General features: G+C 43.5%; 1 protein-coding gene across 1 annotated transcript in view; it reads right to left on the bottom strand.

Annotated features, from left to right (window-relative positions):
* LAMA3 (laminin subunit alpha 3) overlaps positions 1–25,231 on the bottom strand; it is a 254,743-nt gene extending 229,512 nt beyond the window's left edge. Inside the window, exons 1-2 of the mRNA XM_047793935.1 lie at positions 24,724–25,231; positions 4,104–4,256 (exon numbers count right to left, since the gene is read on the bottom strand). Coding sequence (XP_047649891.1) covers positions 4,104–4,256; positions 24,724–25,050 — 480 coding nt within the window. The 5' untranslated portion in view covers positions 25,051–25,231. The remainder of the gene's footprint in view (positions 1–4,103; positions 4,257–24,723) is intronic.
* Positions 25,232–25,713: the final 482 nt, after the last annotated feature.

Genomic DNA, 25,713 nt, shown 5'->3' with positions numbered 1-25,713 from the left:
GGAGTCAGGGGGAGGCCCTGGAGATGGGCACAGAAGCCAACTATCAGGGCTGCCCACTCCGAGGGCCCCAGGGGCTGTGGCCAGGCTTCCCAGCCTCTCCCTCTAACAAATCCCAAAGGACCATCTCATCTGCTGTCCAGCTCCAGCCAGGCCCCTTCCCCCCACAACCATGCAGATCAGGGCGCAATGGCACCTTCTCTTCACACTCCAGGCTCTGAGGCAAATGTTCATTCCTTATGAGATTTTCTGGTGGAGGGTGGTTCTTTGCTTTGTCTTTGTTTATTTCTAGTACTAATAAATTAAAAATAGTATTTTGGGGGCATGACAAGTTGCATCAAAGGTGTCACAAATTCTTCTCAAGACGGTTTTCCTGGTGTTCCCTGGAACCCATGAGCCAGGCTTGCTCTGCTGGGGACCCTGTCTTGCCCCTACTCTGGTCCCCCTCTTCCTTCCTAACCGAGGAGCATCCCCTGATGACCTCCTGGCCACCTTGACCTCTCTGGACCATGAGAACCCTGCCACACCTGCATTCACGTGTTTTTCCTTATACCTCACTCTGGGGAGGAAAAGCCCAGGTGAACATAGGGAGTCCACAGAGCAAGATTCATCCTGATTCTGCAGGAAATCCAGGAGCGTAACTAGAGCCCAAGGCTACCCCTTCCCATCTCACAGGTCACATCCACCAGCAGGAAACAAAAGTCCCTATATTCCAAAAATTCCCCTTTTAAAAACCGGACGTCCAAATTCTGCTTCAAAACATCAAAATGAACTCATCACAGATGAGATGAAAGTTTCCAGTAAGACCTCCTGTCCTTAATCTCTAGCCCAAAACTCATGAATAATATATAATCTTATATACATACAATATAATGTATACAATCTAACGAACTTTAACAGCACTAGAAAATGCTACTCCTCTAGTGAATCACCAAAACCTCCTACATTTGCCACCTTGCAAGGGGGGAAACTGCCCTTCAGGATCAAGTCCTGAAGACAATGTTTCTACGCATCAAATTGTTGGCCAAGAAAACCAACAATGAAAACCGCCAAGGAGTCCAAAAGGCAGCAGAAAAAAGGAATCCCCTCATGACAACATGAGCTGTCAAACTGACTACGGCACATCAAAATCAACTTCCGGTTCTCAGTGGCTGGGAAATAAAAATGATTTGGTAATAACAGGTTCATAGCCCAGACCTTATTTCCCAACCATGCATCAAGATTCATACATCCTAAATCTAAAGTCTGTAGGTCACTATTCAATCATGAAATCTAACCTCTCCATGACACCTTCACGGTTAATTCCAGCAAAGAGGAGAAAATATAGGTCCCACACCTATGGGACATAAAGTATGAACCTTACAAGATAAAACATGTTTGTTAAAACATGTGTTGCTCCAACACAAGAAGAAAGAAACATCCTCAATCTGACATAATGTACATCGCTCTTCGTTTTTCTAGGCTTTTCTTTTCTTTTTTTTTTGTCTTTTTGTCTTTTCTAGGCTTTTCTAGACAATTTTCTATGAGATTCTATACACTGTTTTCTACAGGAGCAAAAGTTAGGAGTCGGTCTGTTTTAATAAGTGTTTATTGAAGTTCACTTATTTTATTAAATAAAAATCTGGGGTTTCCCAGTGACTCAGCGAGGTAATGGTTATGGCATTGTTACTGCTGTGCCTCAGGTGCCGGTGTGGGGCGGGTTTGATCCCTGGTGGGGAAATTCCGCATGCTGCAGGCACAGCCAAAAAACAACAACAACAACAAAACTACTTAAAAATCTTTGGCCTGAAGAGGCTTTAAAAACAAAGCAGTCATCACTTAAACCTCACGGCAGTCCTAGGAGGTGAGCACTATACAAGGAGCAGTTAAGTCTGCGGCTCAGGGTCACACGGAGAGTAAGTGGTGACCAGGGCACAAACCGAGGGGGGCTGGCTCCAGGACCCACACTCCAACTACCTACAGAGCAGCCTCCCAGCCAGGAAGGAGGTGGCTGGGCACAGTGTTCATGATGAAGATTGCCACGGCCTGTGTCTGTCAGCAACCAGCAAATTACTAAATTGTGCCTATGGTGGTGTTTTGTTTTCGATTTTTTTTGCTTTTTAGGGCTGCACCCGAGGCATATGGAATTTCCTAGGCGAGGTGTCAAATCAGAGCTGTAGCTGCCATGTCTCAACCTCCACCACAGTTCACGGCAACGCCAGATCCTTAACCCAGCAAGGCCAGGGATTTAACCCACATCCTCACGGATCCTAGTTGGGTTCGTTAACCGCTGAGCCACGAAGGGAACTCCCTGTTGGTGTTCTTTTAATTCAAGTGTCTTAATTAGGGATTTTTCAATACATCAAAAGGGTAGTCTTAAAAGGTAGGTTTAAAAAAAATAATAGCCTTAAGGGGAAAAAAGCAAATCCAGAAGTCACTGGTATGTTCAGGAAACATCATTTAATGGGTTAAAATTCCCAGCTAACTACAGAAATCCTCAGTTTAAAAAGTGGTATGGTAGGTAAATCCTACTCATTACAGGCAAAAATCTCTACTGAATTAATGCTAGAAAGATAAGACTAATTCATAGTTGAAATGGAGGTTAATCATGATAGACTGCCCTGAATTATCTTAGGCACAAACTGACGATGAAAATATTCTCCTGAGAGGCCGGATTTAACAAAACACATGACAGAAGAGGTAGAGAGCCTGTCTGTCACCAAACTAACCCCAACCAAAATGAGGACAATGTCCACTGGAAGAAATCTCTGTATCATTCAATTTCTAGTCTGTGGGAAGCATTTCCCTTTTTTATTGCTTATGTGCCCCAAACACCACGAACACTGTCTGCCACATAGAAGGTACTCAAGAAGCATTTGTCGAAAAAATAGAGTGAAATAAATGGGAGGCACTGCTTGGTCTGAACGAGGAAAAAGAAAGTGCATTAATTTTCTATTGCTGCTTAAAGTCGAATGGGAAGTCAGTGTTTAATGAGTACAGGGTGTCAGTTTTGCAAGATAAAAAAAGAAAGAGTTCTGGAGATTGATTTCACAACAATATGAATCTATTTGATGCCACTGAACTGTACACTTAAAAATGGCTAAGATGGGAGTTCCCATCATGGCTCAGTGGAAATGAATCTGACCAGGATCCTGGAGGATGTGGGTTCGATTCCCTGGCCTCCCTCAGTGGGTTAAGGATCCAGTGTTGCCATGATCTGTGGTGTAGGTCACAGACAAGGCTCAGATCTGTCATTGCTATGTATGTGGCATAGGCCGGCAGCTGTAGCTCTGATTGCGCCCCTAGCCTGGGAACCTTCATATGTGACCCTAAAAAGATACACACAAAAAACTAAGGTGGTAAATTTTATGTCATGCATATTTTACCACAATCAAAAATAATAGTAAGAGTTCCCACTGTGGCACAGTGGGCTAAGAATCCAAATGCAGCAGCTTGAGGCCTGCAGAAGCACAGGTTTGATCCCCAGCCTGGTACACTGGCTTAAAGAATAAAGTATGGTCTAACAGCTGCAGCTTGGATTCAGTCCCTGACCCACTTCTATGCGCCACAGGTACGGCCGTAAATAATAATAATAATAAACATATGTGCCAATGAAACTACTTACAATTTTTTTTAACTCATTTAATAGATGGGTATGGGTGTCTGCATCGTGACAGGCACTGTGCTGGGTGTCGAGGGACCCAAATATTAATATAACAGGCTTCACAATGGTTATTGAACTGAAACTGAAGTTTGTTTTTAAAATAATTGTTATTGGAGTTCCCGTCGTGGCTCAGTGGTTAATGAATCCGACTAAGAACCATGAGGTTGTGGGTTCGATCCCTGGCCTCGCTCAGTGGGTTAAGGATCTGGCATTGCTGTGAGCTGTGGTGTAGGTCGCAGACGTGGCTCAGATCCCATGTTGCCGTGGCTCTGGCGTAGGCTGGTGGCTATAGCTCTGATTAGATCCCTAGCCTGGGAACCTCCATATGCCGTGGGTGCAGCCCTGGGAAAAAAATAATAAAAAAATAAAATAAAATAAAACAATTGTTATTATACATCAGAAATAACCACAGAAACAAAGATCCAAATGAATTTTCCCCGTTCCCGATGAAAACACAACTCACCTGCCCTAAATCCAAGGTGACATTGACCTGGTTGTACTGCATGCCTGAGGAGAGAGGAGGGCTTTGCCACCAACGTTCAGATCCATCAATTGCATTGGTGACTGGGTGTGCTTTCCTGGGGTCCTCAGAATTGCAATAGTCACAGAATTGACCCTGCAAAAAAAAAAAGGCTCTTTTTCAAACTTTCAAGTAATCTTTTCTTATCAATTTAGTAAAAGGCGTAATCAAAACGATTGCTTTAGACAGCTTAGAGAGTTCAGCAGTTGAAATTCATCATAATGTTTTCTGAAGACAGTAGTAGGGCTTTCTCTTTTTCATTTACTCTTAAACCATATCACCGGTTTATACCTCTGTTTATCATGCTTCTAGGCTATATGTGATAATGATCTTCCACCTGTTACAGCTGTTTTTCTTGTCTTGTATGACACTTCAGGAAGCGCCTGTTGTGCTTGGGATGCAAGTCCTGTTTCACTCTTTACCTCCTCCTCTGCAAGTTCTGTATCAGGCCCTGGGTACAAAGAGGATCCTTGCTCATGGCCCCAGTGGAGGAAAGAAGCATATAAGCAACCATAAGGGGAGTAGGTGTGGCTGGGTCTGAGATGGTAGACATCCCATGAGCCCGGGAAAGGCAGGGTGGAAGAGGCAGGATTGAAGCTGCCTGGCAGGAGGAAGAGGACTCTGGTAAGTGGCGGTGAACAGCCAACAGGGAAGATGTTCCAAGTGGAGGAACCAGCACCAGCAAAGGCTCAGAGACCAGCTCGTCCAGTTGAACAGGAGCATAAGCAATGGAAGACAACACTTGAAAGGCAGGGTGGGGGGCGGGGCGGGGCGATGCTGGGCTCTGGGTACCAAGATGTGAAGTTGGCAGTTAATTCAGTAGGAGAATGGAAATAGTTATTTGGTACTATCTCTACGGAATTCTGACTTTACTGATAGCGTCTCATTGTCTTCATGAACTGCTCTTTTTTGGTAGGCAGAGTCTCTGATTCTGTTTTGGCTTAGTCTTGATTGGATTTTTTTGGTTGTTGTTTGTTTTTGTTTTGTTTTGTTTCATTTTTAATGAAGAATTTCACCCCCATGACCACCTAAAACGTTGACATGGTCTTTTTTAGATATTGAATACATCCTAACTGGGTTGAAGATTGAAGCATACTCAGTAGTGCATGTCACCTACTGAACAGCTTTGCTCCCCAATTAAATTATCTTAGGGTATAACCACCACATATGAGGGGAATACAGAAGCAAACTTAGGCCCACAGCCTCCCCAGAGACATGCTGTGACATGGAGTCCACGATAGTGCAGCAGGTTAAGGATCTGGTGTTTTCCCCGCAGTGGCATGGGTTTGATCCCTGGCCTCAGAATTCTGAATGCTGTGGGTGTTGAGGCCAAAAAAAAAGGACATGTGCTGTGACAAAAGAGCAGCTCTGCCCTGAGCAAGCATTCTAGATTTTTTTTTTTTTTTTTGTCTTTTTAGGGCCACACCTGCAGCATAGGGAGGTTCCCAGGCTAGGGGTCAAATTGGAGTTACAGCTCCCAACCACAGCCACAGCCACAGCCACAGCCACAGCCACAGCCACTCGGGATCCGGAGCTGTGTCTGCGACCTACACCACAGCTCACAGCAATGCTGGATCCTCAACCTACTGAGTGAGGCCAGGAATTGAACCTGAGTCTTCATGGATGCTAGTCAGGTTCGTTCACCACTGAGCCACAGTGGGAACCCCAGGAAGTTAATTTTTAAATGTTCGAAGATAAATTCTGGAGTTCCCGATGTGGCTCAGTGGTGAACGAACCTGACTAGCATCCATGAGGACTCGGGTTCAATCCCTGGCCTCGATCAGTAGGTTGAAGATCTGGCGCTGCCATGAGCTGTGTTTTAGGTGGTCAGTGTGGCTCAGATCCCGTGTTGCTGCGGCTGTGGTGTAGGCTGGCAGCTGTAACTCCGATTCAATCCCTAGCCTGGGATCCTCCATATGCCGCAGGGGCAGCCCTAAAAAAAGACAAAAAAAAGATAAATTCGATCCTGGTGTGGAACTAGATGTGTGACCAAACGTCTCCAAGTGCATCTCAGAGGGTTTTCATAGGTGGTGATACAGTATGTACAACGGTATCTTTTGACCTCCTATGGTGATTTCAGTAGCTCTGAAGCAGCACAGAGGGCGGGGTGTGCAGCCCCATGAGTTCATGAAGTCAGAACTTACTTTTCCTGCATCACTTCAGCCCAGCACACTGCCCCGACACATCCCAGAAAGCCCATCGGGGTTTTTCCAAAAAACTGGGGGGCTCTTGCTAGAAAATGTCATCATTATAGTAAGAAGTGTAATTAATAACTCTTTAAGCTAAGACAACTTAATGGTTATGAGTATTTTCCCTTCAGTGATTGTTCGTTTTCCCATTTTCTCTCTAGAGATCATTTCACCAATTTAATTATTTGATGAGGGAATTAAATGATTACTCCTTCAAGTTTGGAAGATTTATACATGCTAGAAGTAAATCTCTTCCAAGGCTGTGGATGCTTATCATCTACATATATGTCCACCTCCAGCTAGGAGGAATGGACATGATGCTATTCATGTTGCTATAGATGAATTTAGGACTTACCATTGGCAATAAACATTTAAAATCTCAGAGGAAAATAGGAACTGGGAGCAAGGAAAGATTTCTTAAACAAGATTCAGAAAGCACTGACTACAGCATAAGAGATAGATTTGATGACACTAAAATTAAGAACATTGGCTCATCACAGGCACCATAAAGGAGCAGAAAGAAAAATTACAAACTAAATGACATTCACACTACACAAACGGCAGATCGTCTCCAGTGATGGCTGCCATCAACTCTTTCTCTATGTGTGTCTGTCACTCCATCCATCCAGAGATGGAGGCTATTTACCCTGGAGGTTACTCTAGACCCTTGAATCCAGGCTGACTTTATTATTTGCTTTGTTGTAGCAGAAGTGTCCATCTGGGATTTTCAAGCAGGGGCTTTAAGAGGGCCAAAAGATTCTACTACCATCCTCTTGGAAGCTAGCCTCCAAATAAGAAGCTCAACCAGCAGAGTTCCCATTGTGGCAGTGTTTAACGAACCTGACTAGGAACCATGAGGTTACAGGTTCGATCCCTGGCCTTGCTCAGCGGGTTGAGGATACGGCATTGCCGTGAGCTGTGGTGTAGGTCGCAGATGCGGCTCGGATCCCGCATTGCTCTGGCTCTGGCATAGGCCAGGGCTACAGCTCTGATTAGACCCCTAGCCTGGGAACCTCCATATGCCATGGGAGCGGCCCTGGAAAAGGCAAAAAGACCAAAAAAAAAGCTCAACCAGCCCCAAATCACCATGCTGTGAGAGCCCCAGCTAACCAAATGGAGAAGCCACTGGAAGGACACCAAGACACGTGGCATGTTAGCAAAGCCTTGGACCACCCGGTCCACCCCAGCCAGCTGCCAAACACAACTCAGTTATTCCAGCTGGCAACACGTGGAGAGATGAACCACCCAGCTGAGCCCAGTCACCACACAGAATTATAAGGAAAAAAAAGTTGTTGTTTTCAAGCCACTATGTTTTGGGATGGTTTGTTACACAAGAATCAAGAACTGAACAAAGAACATAAAATCAACAAGGAATTCTCAACAGAAATATAAACCAAACTCTGAAAAACCAATAAGGAAATTATAAACAATTCCGTAGAAAGAGGAGTAAAAGAAAGAACAAGCGTTTTACACGAGAGGAAACACATGTCAACAGACCTTTTAAGAAAGGTTCGACATTATCATCATTAGTGATCAGGGCCAACCACAGTGTAACACTCTTTTATACCCAATCGACAGGCCCATATTTAAAGTTGGAGGACCGGGAGTTCCCATCATGGCTCAGTGGTTAACGAATCTGACTGGGAACCATGAGGTTGCGGGTTCAATCCCTGGCCTTGCTCAGTGGGTTAACGATCCGGCATTGCCGTGAGCTGCGGTGTAGGTTGCAGATTCGGCTCGGATCCCGCATTGCTCTGGCTCTGGCGTAGGCCGGTGGCTAGAGCTCTGATTGGACCCCTAGCCTGGGAACCTCCATATGCCGCAGGAGCGGTCCAAGAAATGGCAAAAAGGCAAAAAATAAAATAAATAAAGTTGGAGGACAAGAAGAATTGGAAACGGTGTGGCAGGCATATACACTAGTGCCAAGACTTGGGGAATTGTTGTGACATGACGTCCTAAAGTTGAGAATTCACATTTCCTATGAACCAAGAATTCTACCCCCGAACTCAGAACGCAAAAGGAAACTCTTGCACAAGCTTGATGGCGTGTTTAAGAATACTCACAGCAGCACTTTTCACACAAACAAAATCCTGGGAGCAACATGATCACCCAGCCACAGGAGTGTGGATGAAGCAACAGAGGTGTTTTCACACAACAAACGAATATAGGAACAATAATGGGTAAAGGAACATATATAACGACAGGAAACGATATGAATGAATCTTTGCAATATAACATTAATTGATAACACACTTTTTTATAAAATTAAGGACCACCAAAGTGATAAGCACTTACTTTTTAGGACTAAACATATAGATGTAATTAAAAATTATATAAAAAGGAAAGCAAAGGAAAAATTAATACAGAACTCAGGTTGACAGTACCCCAGATTGTAGAAAATGGAGAGATGGCAGGTAAGAAATTCTGTAGTTAGACATACGTTATTGCCAAGGTCCTATTTGGGGTATTTGTTATACTATTTGTTTTACTTTTATTTTTGTATGTTTTTAAAGTCTTATTGACGTACAGTTGGTTTACAATGTTGTGATTACTTCCACTGTACAACAAGGTGATTCAGTTATACATCTATACACATCCTTTTTTTTTTTTCTTTTTTCTTTTTTTTTTTTTTTGGTCTCTTGTCCTTTTAGGGCCATACCCACAGCATATGGAGGTTCCCAGGCTAGGGGTCTAATCGGAGCTATAGCCGCCAGCCTATGCCACAGCCACAGCAACTCGGGACCCGAGCCACGTCTGCGACCTACACCACAGCTCACAGCAACGCTGGATCCTTAACCCACTGAGTGAGGCCAGGGATCGAACCTGCAACCTCATGGTTCCTAGTCAGCTTCGTTTCCGCTGTGCCACGACGGGAACTCCAACACACATCCATTCTTTTTCAGATTCCTTTCCCACATAGATTATCACAGGATATTTGGTAGAATTCCCTGTGCTATACAGCAGGTCCCCATTTGGCCAGTCATTTCATATATGACTGTTATACTATTTCAAGTCCTTCCATCTGCTATATGCCTGAAACTAACACATCGTTGTAAATCAACTGTACTCCAATATAAAATAAAAATTAACTAAAAATTAAAAAAATAAACAAATAGGAGTTCCCATCATGGCACAGCATAAATGAATCCGACTAGGAACCATGAGGGTCTGGGTTTGACCCCTGGCCTCAACCAGTGGGTTAAAGATCCAGCATTGCTGTGAGCTGTGGTATAGGCCGGCAGCTATAGCTCCAATTAGACCCTAGTTTGAGAACCTCGATATGCTGCAGGTACAGCCCTAAAAAGCAAAAATTAAATAAAGTAAAAATTAAAAAAAATAAAATCCATCCCTCCACATATGCATTAAAGCTGGCCAGGCAAGGACCAATGACAAAACATAATGGATTATGAACAATCCATAATCCAATTCTGCACCTGAGGTTTAATATTTTTACATAACCGTAAACAAGTAAGAGCGGGACAAAGAGTGACAGAAGTCAGAGAAGAGGAGGATGGAAGAGAATAAAGAGGATTCTTACATCCTTGTGTTCAGTTATTCATCCATCCAGGCCACAGGCGCTGCTGATCACCTACTCTGCTTCAGAAGCTATTCCAGACAAAGGACTCGTGCTCTGAATTGTGTCAAGGCTGTTAACAGCTGAGTCATGGGAGAAATAGCAAACGTAAGAGAAAGGACGAGAAGGAAAGGGGACAAAACTGTTCACATAAACAATAACTAGACAGAGTTGAGATCCAAGGCTGGAGGACCCCACAGGACAAGCCAGCGTTTGCCCAGAGGCTCCCAGAGTGACCTGCGCCTTTTTAGAAAGATGGGGAAGAAACAGTCTTTCCAGTAGCTCACATTTTCGATGATTCTCCTTAACCGAAAGCCGCTCATATGTGACACTTTGCAGCTGAATTCACAGCATAAACACTGTGTTGTTCGAAAAATCAGGGCATCGCCCCCCTAACCACGACTTCTCATCTAATTGTTTGAACAGTCATTCATTTATTCAGCTTTTCCAAATTGCTTTCAATGTGTGGAACACTGTATTGGTGCTGTGGTAAAAACAAACCAACAGGAAGATCCCATTGTGGCTCAGTGGGTTAAGAACCCCCCTGATATAGTGTCTGTAAGGATGCGGGCTGGATCCCTGGCCTTGCTCAGTGGGTTAAGGATCCAGTGTTGCCATGAGCTGTGGCATAGGCCGGCAGCTGCAGCTCCAATTGAACCCCTAGCCTGGGAACTATATGCCGCCGGTGAGGCCGTAAGGAAACAAACGAATACACACTAAGAGTTGGACCCTGCCCCTGAAGAAATTTAGTGGGACAGAAGAGAAGCAACTCAAACATGACATGTCACCAGAAGGTGCTGGGATCAAGCAAGCACAGGGCGTGGGAGCCCAGGAAAGACACACCACACTTCCCCTGCTGGATCTTCTCCACACTCAGGTTCGCATCAAAGTCTTCAGAACCTAAAGACCCCGAAGTGAAGGCTCACAGCGGTGAAGGGCCTCGCCTCAAACCACAGAGCCAGGATGGGTGTGAGTCTGGCCTCGGTACTCACCGCCCAGACGCCTCCCATCCCCGCCTGGCTGCTCTGGAAGCTACATCAAAGAGCCCCATCGTAGATCTGGATGGAGCGAGGGGCCCACACTGGAATAGCAATTATGTGATTTCCCAAACACTTGCCCATGACCAGATGTGTGGGAAGGAGCCCAGCAGAGGAGAGAATGCTGTCGGACAGACGCTTAGCCGCGTGCCCATGGCAGGCACAGAACACACGGCAAGACCTAACCACGCTCAGCCATCAACAGCCGATGACATGATGACCACGTCTGTGCTGCCGTGAGCCCTCCTCCTGGCATTACTCATGGAGGCTCTGAGGTTATGCGCCTTAAAGGCATGGTCTTAAGTGCCCAGACCCAAGCCAGCTGGAGCCCTGACGTGGAGAATATTCTGGAGTGTGCTCATTCCAACCTTGGGATTGCTCCTTTGCAAAAACATTGGTCAGAACATTCTCCTTTCTGAGTGGCACAAAGCACAGCTGCATGGTTACCTCCAATTAAGATAAGCAGCTTATAAACTTCCTGAGCACCTGGATGTCTACACATAGTGGGGTGAAGGGTGATTACACAGCACAGGAGAGGGCCCAGCGCTGCAGCCCCCACAGGGATTTCACCCCACCAGGAGGAGGAGCTCTGCAGCTCAAGAGTGCTGGGTTCCTGAGGGAAAGGATTGGAGAGAGGAAACAGGGGCTCAAGGTTGGTTCCAGGTATGCATTTTTTTTTATAGGCAGATTAGCAAATATCTGCAGCTACAGGCACCAAGCAACCCCTCATTGCCAGCGATAAGCCAACACTAAGTATAGGGAACAAGAGAATAGAGGGAGAAGGAGAAGGAAGAGGATTATATGGAAACTATTAAAAAGATGGCGGCACAGGGAGTTCCCACTGTGACACAGTGGAAATGAATCTGATTAGTATCCATGAGGATGCAGCTTCCATCCCTGGCCTTGCTCAGTGCATCAGATATCTGGTGTTGCCCGTGAGCTGTGGTGTAGGTTACAGACATGGCTTGGTGTGGTGTAGTCTGGCAGCCGCAGCTCCCATTCATCCCCTAGCCTTGGAACTTCCATATGCCTCAGGTGTGGCCCTAAAAGGAAAAAAAAAAAAAAAGGTGATGACACATATTTTTGTGGCATGTAAAAGTTCCCAGGCCAGGATCCAACCCATGACACAGCAGCAACCCAAGCATCTGCAGTACAATGCCAGGTCCTTAACCCATGGCACCACAAGGGAACTCCTCAGTTATCATTTTAGTCTCCTTATGAAATAATTATACTCCTTAGCACTTTATTTTCCCATTATCCCAATTCCCTCAACTCTTTTGTTCATCCTTTTTAAATTTTATCAGTCACCTAAATTCTTTGGAAGACCAGAAAGGGAATAAATACACACAAAGATAAAAGGAAGTATTTACAAATTCTGGAAAGGATACAGAGATGTCACTCAGCAGTAACATTCAAACCACTTAGCAACGAGGGTAGCATGGCTTTCTGAGTTCCTAGAGACACCAAGCACGCTCCCACCTCAAGGCCCTTGCCCCTGCTAGTCCTCCGCCTGGAACACATTTCCTGGCCTCTTCATGGGGCTGGCTTCCTCTCAGTCCCTGGGGTTTCTGTACCAACAGCATCTTCTTAGAAAAGCCTCTCATCTACTTGACCTAGAGAAGTTTCCCTCTTTAATCTCTACCATGAAATGCCAATTATTGTCCCTAAGACACAGTGGCAATCTCTATTATATTTGTTTGCTCATTGGTTGCAGTCTCCCCAAGAAAGGTTAGCTGCTTTCAGGCAGGGACCTTTCCTGCCTTGTCAGGGACTATACTCCCTGTCCTCTGTGCCTGGCACATAAATGTCAATAAATATTTGTTAAGTACAGTAGTGAGGACACATTACATGCGAATACATGCACCTGCAGGCTCCCAGGTAACAGTCCTTTCCTTAGTTGACAAGGAGCTTCATTAGGGATCATCCACGAAAGACAGGCTCCCCTGGGCGACCTGCCAGGTGTTAGATGGTCAAGGAGGACAACCAGCTAATCTGCAAGTAACAATCAAGACTATTCACTTCTGGAGTTCCCATCAAGGATCAGTGGTAACAAATTCGACTAGTATCCATGAGGATACCAACCTTCTCTGGGGAAACTGCCACCAGTGAACAAACAAATATGATGACACAGAGAGCTCACTCAGCAGGAACATTCAAAAACCTTGGATTTCCAGCCTCCGGAACTGTGAAAAATAAATTTCTGTTGTCTACAAGCTATTCAATCTATTGTGTTTTGTTATGGCTGGAACTCTGAGGGAAGAGAGGCTGGCTCGGCAGTGGCAGCATAGCACGGTGGGTAAGAGCATGAGCTCTACAGCCAGAGTACCTGGCTTTACCACATAGTAGCTGTGTGACCTTGAACAAATCACTGAATCTCTCTGCGCTTCAGCTTCCTCATTCATATGATGAGTCTGCCAAGAGTACCTCCTGCATAAATGGTTGTGAGGATTGAGAAGCCAGTTTGGGAGTTCCCATCATGGCTCCGTGGTTAATGAACCTGACTAGTATCCATGAGGATGCAGGTTCGATCCCTGGCCTTGCTCAGTGGGATAAGGATCCAGCATTGCCATGAGCTGTGGTGTAGGTCACAGACACGACTCGGATCCCTTGTTGCTATGGCTATGGTGTAGGCCAGCAGCTACAGCTCTGATTCCACCCCTAGCCTGGGAACCTCCATATGCTGCAGGTGTGGCCCTAAAAAGACAAAAGCCAAAAAAAGAAAAAGAAAAAAGAAATCAGTGTGTAAAAGGTGCTTTAGAAGAGTGCCAGGCATCAGTAAGTGCTACACAGGTGTGTGTTAATTTAACACATCAGGAAATCCCGATTCTAGCCTGTTCTATTTGGTGCCCCCTTCTTTGTTATTACTCCTGTACACAGTATATGGTGCAACTTGAAAGTCATGGAGAATTATTTCTACTCCTCACCTCTTGCAACTAAGCTATGCGTGGATAATCCAATTATAACCCGTATTTCTCTCAAGCTAATATTCATTTATTAATTCCACATGTATCTTCTAAGCATCTAGGATGGGAAAACCACTGAGAGAATACAATATGTTTATGACATCGAGAAACTGGCATGGGACTCCATGAGCTGGCTTTCCCCGGGGCAGGTTCCACCCTATTGGCAGGAGGGATCTAACCAAGGATCTGCTGGTTCATGCAAACAGCTCTTTCTGTGAAGCAGAAACAGGCTCCCTGCCTCTGAGCAGATACAGCCTTGTCTGGGCTGGGTTTTTGGGCCCCTCAGCCAAAAGCCCATGTATACAGCACAACCCAGGCAGTTCCACTGACTAAGACCACTGAGGTGCCATTTAATAAATCTTTTCCCCACTAGGTTCATGGTTTCAGAAGGTTGAGCAAGAGTTAACACAGATTTCATGAAAGCCTAAATCACAACTGGAAACGAATTTACGATCTGGGAGAATGTGTTTTTGTTGCCAAAATTAACCTTAAATAGTTAATACCTCCCCCAAATTTTACTTTAGCTGGTAAAAAATATGTCCCAGTATATGTAAATAATATCTGAACTAGTTATTGACACATCGCCAAAATAATTTAACATCACTATTCTATAGAAGACTATAAAAAAGTCTTTATGCCTGTGGATTATTTAGCATGCCAAATTTGTTCCGTGTAAAATGCACTGTACATTTCATTATTAAAAGAACTTTGTACTCAAAAATTGTAAATGACTATTGTGACAAATCATTTTTGTAGCTCACCGCTTTCGAAGTCTTACCTAAGAATTTTTTCACTTCATGAAAAAACACACTCATTGAGTACTAACTATGTGCCAAGAAATATACCAAGAAGTTTCGTCCTCCCAATAAACCTGGGAGATACACTATTATGAATCCTGTTTTATACATAGGAAAATTGATTACACAATTTTTCAAGGTCAGAGAGCTGATAGAGTCAGAATTCTAACTCAGGTCTACATGACAGTAGCGCCAAAGCTCTACATCTCTAAGTGATGGCAGCTTGATAATATGTACAATGAGGTCATATTGTATTTTCCCTCATAGGAATTTCCCTGGTCTTTTAAGAAAATTAAGCCTGGTCGTCTACAGAAAGATTATCTCTGGATCATTTTTGCATCCTCAGCATCAAGCAGGTGCCTAGCATGTAAGAACCACTTAGTAAGTGTTTTTGAAAGAATGGATCAGTTAAAAGAAAAAGAAGTTAAAGACATATAGATTGAAAAGAAGGAAATACAACATGTAGTTCTGTATGCAGAAAATCCTAGAGTCCACAAAAAGATTTAGCAAGGTCCTAGGTTACAAGATCGGTCTACAAAAATCAACTACATTTCTAATGTATATGTGTTTGTGTGTACAGGAAGTAGTAGATATACAATTCCTAGCTCTGTCCACTGAAAGGGTCTAGAGGTAATAACACACCAGTAACAATGAGCACACTTGATACTTAGATCTTTGTTTCTACACACCACACTCACTTAAAAAAACCAGAGCTCCTTGCAAAAGCAGATGGTTCCAACACTGGAGCAAAGAAAATTGAAAGTGACCCTGGAACATCCTGTGGTACCAGAAAGTAGAGAAACACTCAAAAAGGATGTGGGGATGTCACCAAAAATGGTAGAGAAGGGAGCCTCGGCAATCTATCCCACCACTGCAGCAAAAATTATTCTGGCAAAAACGGTCAGAATAAACTTTTTCAGAATTCTACAATCTATTAAAAAATCTACAACAATCTACAATCAGAAAACTTGAAGATAAGTTAATTGAAATTATAATCCATCCTAAGGATAAGAAATACAAAAAGAATGGGGAGTTCCCATTGTGGTTCAGTGGGTTAAGAACCCAACTAGTATCCATGAGAATGCTGGTTCTATCCCTGGCCTCATTCAGTGGGTTAAGGGTCTGGCATTGCCATGAGCTGTGGTGTGGGTCACAGACACAGCTTGGATCCCAAGTTGCTGTGGCTGTGGTGTAAGGGGGCAGCGGCAGCTTCGATTCCATCCCTAGCCTGGGAACTTCCATATGCCGCAGGTGTGGCACTGAAAAATAAAAAATTTAAAAAAATTTTTTAAAAAGAATGAAGAAAAATTAACAATGCCCAAGGGACCTCTGGGATACATAAAATGGACCAACATACACATTTTGGGAGTCCCAGAAGGAGAGAAAAGAGACAAATAGGCAGAAAGGATATTTGAAGAAATAACATTTAGAACTAACCCAATTTTTTTAGGGCTGCACCTGCAGCATATGGAGGTTCCCAGGCTACTGGTCAAATCAGAGCTGTAGCTGCCAGCCTATACCACAACCACAGCAACTCAAGGGATCCAAGCCACATGTGTGACCACAGCCCATGGCAACACTGGATCCTTAACCCACTTAGTGAGGCCAAGGATCGAACTGAGTCCTCATGGATGCTAGTTGGGTTGGCTTCCACTGAGCCACGACAGGAACCCCTAGAACTTTCCCAATTTGATGAAAGATATAAATCTACACATCCAAGAAAATTAACAAATTCCAAATAGGAAAAACACAAAGAGATTCACACTGAGACACATTATAATCAAACTGTCAAAAGACAAAGAGAAAATCTTAAAGGGAGCAAGAGAGAAGTAATCCATCAGATATGAGATAACTAAGATTAACAACTTATTTTTTATTGGAAACCATAAAGGCAGATGGCAGTGAGATGATATATTTAAAGTGCTTAACAAAAAAAAAAAAAGAAAGAAAGAAAGAAAGAAAAACTGAAACTGTCAGTCAAGAAGTCTACACTTGGTAAAATTATTCTTCAAAAATGACAGAGAAATTAAGATATTCCCCCAAAAACAAAAGCTGAAGGAATTTTTTGCTAGTAGATTTGCCCTAAAAAAATGGTAAAAGGAATCCTTCCAGCTGAAATAAAGGATACAAGACAGTAACCCAAAGTCATACAAAGAAATATAAAACACCAGTTCAGGAAACTGCATAAGTAAATATGAAAGCCAGCATTACTGTATTTTTTGGTTTGTAACTCTTTTTCTCCTGTATGATTTAAAAAATAAATGCATATAATAATAATAATATTTTTATTTCAATGGACCATGATGTGTAAAGATGTAATTTATGACAAAAACATCATTAACAGGTGGAACAGACCTGTATAGGAGTAGTTTTAATGCTGTTGAAACTAAGTTGATATCAACTCGATCTGGATTGATATAAATTTACAATGTTAATTGTAATCCCCAGAGTGAGCAGTAAGAAATAACTTTAAAAAATTTACAGAATAGGGAGTTTCCATTGTGGCACAGCAGAAACAAATCCAACTAATATCCATGAGGATGCAGGTTCGATCCCTGGCCTCGTTTAGTGGGTTGGGGAATCTGGCATTGCCATGAGCTGTGTTGTAGACTGCAGACATGGCTCAGATCCCACACTGCTGTGGCTGTGGTGTAGGCTGACAGCTACAGCTCTGATTTGACCCCTAGCCTGGGAACTTCCATATGCCACAGGTACAGCCCTAAAAAGCAAAAAAAAAAAAAAAAAAATTATTTAGAAAAATTTACAGAATGGGAAATGAGGAAATCGAAATAGTGCATTAGAAAAATAAATTAAACACAAGGTAGTAACGGAGGAATTGAGGAACCAAAAAATATATGACATATAGAAAACAAATAGCAAAATGACAGAAATAAGTCCATCATTATCCGTAATCACTTTAAATGTAAATGGATTAGACCTACCAATTAAAAACAGAGACTGGTAGAATGGATTTTGTAAAAAGCACATAATTATCAAATGTATGATATTTATAAGAAATTCACATTAGCTCCAAAGACACAATTAAGTTGAAAATGAAAGGACAGAAAAAAGTGTTCCATGCAAATAATGATCAAAAGAGAGCCGGAGCAGCCATACAGGTATCAGATACAACAGACGTTAAGTCAAAAGTTGTTATAAGAAATAAAGGCAGACATCACCCATTGATAGACGGGCCAATCAATTAAGAAGATATAACAATTTAAACACATCTGCACCAAACAAAAGAGCCTCAAATAAATATACATGAAGCAAAACTTGATAAACTTGAAGGGAGAAATAATTCTATAATAATAGAGACATCAAAACTCCATTTCAATAATGAGCAGTTTCTCAAAAATTTTAACATAAACTTACTATACAATCTAGCAATTCCACTCTTAGGAATCTCCCCTGGAAAACTGAAAACATGTGTCCACACAAAGATTTGTTTATGAACGTTCATAGTGCATTACTTATAATAGGCAAAATCTAGAAACAGTGCAAATGTCCATCAACTAGTCAATGGCTAAAGAAAACAAGGTGTAGCCATACAATGAAATACTATTTTCTGCAATGAAAAGAAACTACTAAATCATGCAACAATATGAATGAACCTCAAAATCATTATGCTAAGTGAAAGAAGTCTGACACAAAACACCACATGTTATATGATTGCATTTATATGAAATTTCCAGAAGTGGCAAATATTTAAACACAGAATTCAAACTAGAGGAGACAGGTACAGAGATTATATTAACAGACACAAGAGAACTCTGGGAACTGCTGAAAAGCCTAAATCAAGATTCTAGCGATAGTGGTGCAACTGTGTAAACTAACTAAAAATTATTGAATTCACACTTATAATGGATACATATTATGGTATTTAAATTATACCTCAATAAAGCTGTTAACAATGACTCACATGCTCCAATTTACTTTTAGTAAACGCTGTGAAGAAAGTATGTGGCTTTCACATTCACATGAGCACTAAAGATGTAAGATATGCACAGCTATCTTCCTGTAATGGTTTAGGTCCAGGGTTCTTATAAGTAAGGGCTAAAATTAATAACATTTTGTGCTCTCCTTTCCCTATGATTGTATATGTCTTTTTCCCAGATTAAATTATCCACACTCTAAATGGCACAGGTAATTCAGAGCATGATGTAAAATCTTGCAATTCAAGGACTGAACATTTCCAGTTCCAACTCTTCACCAGAAACCCTGAAAGTCCATGAACTCCAGGAACCTGTGATGTCTTGAGGAACAAACTTAAATTGCTGAGAAGAAACACATACGCATACATTTCTTTGTCGATAAGTGACCTTGGCTCTCTAAAGGAAAACATTTATGTTTGCTTCAAATGGTTTGTACATAAACGTTCATTGCTAAACTCTGACTAATGCCTGCAAACACAGCAACTATTTAGGAAAATCCTTTTTTCAAAAGGATCACTTATCCTTCAATTGTGACTGTAATTATTTGTCTGAAGTTTCAAAATAACTCATTAATAATTGCTACAAATATATTAATGGACATAGTAAATGTCTTAGATCTCTCCAAAATTTTCACATCAGTTCACAAAGGAAAAGGCCTTTGTTGAAGTTAACAAAAGGCTCTTTTTCACAGTAGTTCTATAAACAGAGCCTTAGTTTCCTGTTTATGGCCACTATTAGTCCAAGTTACAAACACACAACTGGGACTGCTTTGTGGCAAGCTCGCTCACTCTTAGCGGTAACTCAAGTGCATGTCTTTCTCTATCGATATCATTCAGGTTAAAAACAAATTCTTATGCATAAATCAAAGTGCAGTGGAAGAACATATAAAAGATATGTTCTATCCCTGGCCTAAATCAGTGGGTTAAGGATCCAGCATTGCTGTGAGCTGTGCTGTAAATTGCAGACACTGCTCGGATTGCATGTTGCTATGGCTGTGGTTTAGGCTGGCAGCTACAGCTCAGATTCAACCCCTAGACTGGGAACTTCCATATGCCACGGGTGCAGCCCTAAAAAGGCAAAAAAAAAAATGTGTTGAACTGTCAATGCACAAAGTTGAGATCATATGTTTGGTAAATAAGTGCACTTCACTACTTGTGAGCATAGTGCTTATGTCAAGCTAACCAAATATATTTTCTTTTTTTTTTTTCCTTTCCTTTTCTTTCTTTGCTTTTTTTTTTTTTTTTTTTTTTTTTTTTTTGCATTTGGAAGTTCCTGGGCCAGGGATTGAATCCAAGCCACAGCTGTGACCGATGCCATGACTGAGGCAACACTGAATCCTTTAACCCACTGCCCTGGGCCAGGCATCAAACCCGCACTTCCACAGTAATCCCAGCAGCTGCGGTCGGATTCCTAACCCACTGAAAGACTGTTTTCAACACAGCCTTCCACTTCCATTTTACCATCATCTCTGACAGATGTCAGTAAATTCAGCCATCCCTTGATATCCGTGAAGGACTGGTTCCAGGGACCCTACAGACACATAAATCTGCAGATGCTCAAGTCCCTTGCAAAAAGTAGAGTAGTATTTGCATATAATCTATGCACATCCTCCTGTATACTTTAAATCATCTCTAGATGACTTGTAATACCTAGTCAATCCTATGTAAATAGTTGACAGTGCAGGGTAAATTCAAGTTTTGCTTTTGGGAACTTTCTGATGTTTTTTCTCCTAAGTATTTTTGGTCCACAGTTGGTTGACTCTGTGGCTGCAAAACCTTAGGATACTGAGGGCTGACTGTAATAATTCCTTTACATTCCATAGGTAAGTGAACATTTAAAATTAAAGCACAAGCTTTGACATTTTCAGTTATAATTACTTTTTATCAGAATAGAATTAACTTGCATATTTTTGTCTACTCTTTATATTAACTTCTTCAGAGGCTTCAATTGTATTTTCACTCCACTATCCTTTCATTCAGTATGTCCCAAGCACCTAATCTGTTCTAGGCTTTGTGCAAAACACAAGAAATACAGCCGTGAACCAGAGAGACAAGATCCCTGAATCACAGAGTTCTCAAACACCAAAAATTTTATGTCTAAGCAATAACAAGTACATCAAATCTTATCTAATGACTCTCAGGTCCAGAGAAACCGCAGCAAATGTTTTCCATACAACAAACAAAATGCAGACTTTTTAAATGCCCTGGCTATTGACACACGCTACCATTCATGTCTCAGCATTGTTATTATAGAATCAGGACCATAAACCCAGATCTTTTTCCCCAAGATGTGACTTTTATCCATTTTTTACATTTTTTTTGCAAAATCGTTTTGGCCTGAAATTCTAAATCCTGACTGGCCCCAAAGACTTATTTTTAGAAAGGTCCAAGAAATACAACTATTTTCTTTTATTCTTTGCTACTTCCCACCTTGAGCTGCAAATGAGCAGATTCAAGATAAGCATCACTCAGGTACAGCCAAATGGTTAATCACAAACTCTCTTCCCTTCCTCCGCCCATCTCCCACCACATCTCACTTTTCTGAAAGGCAGGTCTGCACCAACTGCTGCCATCCCTGGGCTAAAACAAGGGTCTAACAGCCTGGCTTCTGGAACTCGCCTTCTCCTTGTCACCAACATGCTTCTCACCTCATGACACGAGAACCTCTCACATCAGCAATCAGTGCAATTTCTCAAGCCCTCAACTGTGAAAGCAGAAAGCACTTTTGTTCTCCCCTTGTGTTTAGGGAACAATTAGGCATAACACCAGATAGCAATCTTCTCCTGCAGGTTACACCTTGGCCTGGAAAGGCAGTCAGCTGAGTGCCCTCAGAAAGCCACTTCCTACTCTATCTAGGACTGTGGACCCAGGTTTAAGGACTTATTCTGGAAACTCAATCAGAACAAGAAACGTGACTTGTCTGGACTCCAAAAAGAGTGGCGTCAACCTATGATGCTCAATATATATACCAGCTGAGGAGAATAAGGGTTGGCCCATTTCTAGGCAAATCTGGGGAAGAAGAGATGGCTGATATTTTCCTTGATAACTTCCTTCTCCTTACATTTATTGTCCTCACAATTAGAACAGTTCTCTCCAAAACTTGGTATTCCAGGCAATCCAGTGGGGTGCAAGGAGGGAATATTAAAACTGTTTATTTCACTTAAATAAAGAAATTCCATTTTACTAATATTTATATACAGATTGCTTAAGAGCCTTCACCCAGACCACAAGTCAGCTGATCACAAGTCACCAAGAGTCCTGAATATATCTGTTCAAGGGAAGAGGAGAGGGTCCACCAGGCCAGCATCTTATCAAGACACAAGGAAGCCTATGTGCACCTGATTAAGTGGACACGTGCATTCTATTCTCCTAAGAAGCAGAACAATTACAACCTTGTACTGCAGTGGGGTGTGATCATGAAATTCTTTTGACTTATACAGGTTCGCTGGTTTTTTCATGGTAAAGTACTTAAAAGACCTCTTTTTTTTTTTTTTTTTTTTTTTTGCTCTTTAGGGCCACACGCACAGCATATGGAAGTTCCCAGGCTAGGGGTCAAATCGGTGCTGCAGCTGCTGGCCTACCCCACAGCCACAGCAACGCCAGATCCAAGCAGCGTCTGCAACCTACACTCATGGCAATGCTGGATACTCACCCACTGATCGAGGCCAGGGATCGAACCCTCGTCTTCATGGATACTAGCCGGACTCATTTCTACTGTACCACAATGGGAACTCCCAAAAGATCTCTTAAATTTAAAGATGAGTTGTACTTTTTTTCACAAAAAATTCCAAATTGACTAACTTTTGCTGGGATGACAAGTGACTGCCAGTAATATACCACTTAACAGATATTTACAAAACAGAGGTACTTTGTTCCATCAAAGAAAAGGTGCTGTTCTTAAAATGCGTGAAAAAGTAAGTACTGTTCTAAAGAAATGAATGCTTTGGAAAGAGCGTTTTGAAAAAGAGATGTTTGGAAATGTCTCATCTTTTGTTGTTGAAAAGATGGAACTGTGTTACTCTAAAAAGTCCGACGATTTGGGCATCTTAAAAACACAGAAACAGAATTTTGTAACACATTGTATTATTTTTGGAAAGAAGGGTGAACTCTGAATCTATTGTTTATAACATTAAAACACAACACTTTCCTACCAGGAAGTACTGAATTCTACTTGAAAAATGAACATATACTGGCCAAGTTTCTACTTATAAAAACTTTTAGAATAACTGGAGGATGGAGCAGCAGTATGAATACCATGATTTAGAAAATTCACAAAGGTCCCACTCTTAGAAAGGTCTCTCACTAAGTTTAATGTGCTGCTATCACAACTTGAAATTCATAATTTTTGAACAAACAGCTCCACACTTTTATTTTGCAATGGACTCTGTAAATTATGCAGCTGTGGCATTCCCGTCGTGGCTCAGCAGAATCTGACTAGCATCCAGGAGGACACAGGTTCGATCCCTGGCCTTGCTCAGTCCATTAAGGATCCAGCGTTGCCATCAGCTGTGGTGTAGGTCACAGATGTGGCTTGGATCTCGCATTGTGTAGTTTGTGGTGTAGGTTGACAGCTGCAGCTCCAATTCAACCCCTAGCCTGGGAAGCTCCATATGCCCTGGGTGCACCCCTAAAAAGATCCCCCCCAAAAAATTATGCAGGTGGTTGTGGAACTCTGGAGTCAATGCTGTTCTCTTATTTGAATCTATGTATTTTTTGAGGTGACAACGTATGTTTTGAGGTGACAACAACCACTGAAATCCAGTATTAATATAAAACCAACTACAAATGGCTATCATGTTAAGTGCTAAACTGCATTTATCAAAAATAATTATATATGATTACATTTGGATATTTATTTTTATAACTATACACAATCACAAATAAAACATTCAGAGAAAGCATAATTATTTGGGGCTGTTAATAAAGAAAATTTCAAGTATTTTCATCATTTGTAAACTCTACTTTTGTATGTTTTATAGAACACAAATTAATAAAGTCATACATGCATATAATTTATAAATAGGTTAGCATATACTGCATAAGAATATACCACATATTGAACTTGTTATTTATGGAAGTGCTTGGTCAAAAGACTTTCTAAAACATTGACCTAGACTCTGAATGATAATCTTTTGCTTTTGGAGCCCAAACTCCCTCTTCCCACTACACTTTACGCCACAATATTTCCCGGGAGAGGGAAGGAGGTGATGACGGCTCAGTGTAAAGAGGATTTGAGGTCAGGACTGGGTTCAAATCCAAGTACCCTACTTTATGACATAGGCACATTTCCTAACCTGCTCACATGACCCAGTGCCCAGCGGTGTTGTGAGGATTGTATGTAAGGCCTGGCACGCTTTCAGATGGTGGTGAAGCACCAGAGACACAAGCATTTACACAGGTGTTCACAGTAAGGGTCTGATGGACTCCGAGCACCGTGTCCATCTCTGTCCATTTCAAGTCTCATTAGCCCCCATGACTCTGGATGGGCACTTCAGGCGGTGGGGTGAAGTGCGTCTTTTCGGTGAGACTGGAGTGATACTACAAGTTCTCTCTTAAAAGAAACCGCGGAATCTAACCGCTGCCAACTTCTCTGGCATAAGGTCGGGAAGATAAAAGGCCTCAAAAGAGAGGCGTGGATGAAGCCCAGAGTTGGGGGGTGAGGGTGCCTCAAGGCTGGCTGGGAGCTACCTAGGTGACGGAGGCAGGGCAGGACTACAGGTCAATGCATTCCTAGGGCGCAGTTTCAGACTTTCTCCTGGACGCGCCCAAACTTAACCTAAGCCTGCACGCGCCTTACGTGCTTTACCCACCCGGCCTCGGGCGGCGTGAACGAGGGCTGTGCTCCCGCAGGATTACCTACCTGGGCACCATGCTCACCTCCTCAGATCGCTGGCCTGCGCAGGGGTTAGGGGAGCCCTTCCAGGCCGCCTTGGGGCACGAGAGTGCGGGGAAAGGGCCCGACCCCTTCGCAGAGGATGGCTGGCCCGCGCAGGGAGGGGGAGGGAGCCCCCAGGGAGGGGGAGGGAGCCCGCCCTCGGCCGCCTCTCCCAGCCTCTCCCGGGCCCTTACCTGGATGGTTTGGCCGCTGCCCGGGGCGGTGGGCCCCCCCACCAACTTGCAGTAGAGCTCAGGCCGCGGCCGCGCGCCGTCGGGCTCCCGCTCCCCGCAGGTGGCGGTGGCCCAAATCCTCGCCGCCTCGGCCAAGTTGAAGTAGGGCGGGTGCAGGCTGAGCTGGGCCGGGGTCGAGGGGCCCCGAGCGGCGGGGCACACGGCGGGCGGCAGCGGCAGCAGCAGCAGCAGCAAAAGCCACAGGAGCAGTGGCAGCCCAGATCGAGGTGCCCAGCCCCGAGCCTGCGCTGCCGCCGCCATCCCTCCTGCGCTGTCCTCCTGCCTCATTTGCCCGCGGAGAGGCTCCGGGACACCGCCGTCCAGGGGCACGAGCTTCACGCGGCAGGCTAGCGCAGCCCGGGTGTGGGCGGAGGCGGTGTCTGATCCGCGCCCGCGCCCCACGCGCCGGGAGCCCGCGGCGAGGGGGCGGCTCCTTGGTTCTGGAACGCGCTGCGGCCGGAGCGGGCACCCGCCGAATCACGAACTGACAGCGCCTGACCTCAGCCACAGGCTTGGTCTCTGCAAGCTCGCCGTGCGCTGCAAACTTGAAGGCAGAAAGGGTGAAAGGCGGTCCCCCGATCCCACGCTAGCGGCTGATGCCGGCCCCCGACCGCCCCACCTTCCCACGGCCAGGGCAGACACCAGATTCTCCTCCAGATCCTCTCGGTGGACCTCAGACAAGAGGGGAGGAGGCTTGCGGCGACGGGGGGTGAGGGGCAACTGCCGCTGCATGCAGAACTTACACCAAAGATGTTGGGTTTCCCAGACAAGTCTTAGTTGTCGGAAGGCAAGTTCCATCAATTCTCAGACACTGTGCCAACGATATCTATGACACTGCAGCCACATATTGAGTCTAGGATCAAAGGAGCTCCGGGGAACTGGTAGTGGCGGAACGTATACAATGTAAAGACAGCCACTAATGCAAGTTCTGGTTTGCCAAGCTGTAAAGGT

Source organism: Phacochoerus africanus, chromosome 8, assembly GCF_016906955.1.
Source record: "Phacochoerus africanus isolate WHEZ1 chromosome 8, ROS_Pafr_v1, whole genome shotgun sequence".
NCBI lineage: Eukaryota > Metazoa > Chordata > Mammalia > Artiodactyla > Suidae > Phacochoerus > Phacochoerus africanus.
The sequence above is the reverse complement of the archived record's forward strand: the minus strand, read 5'-3'. Positions and strand labels throughout refer to the sequence as shown.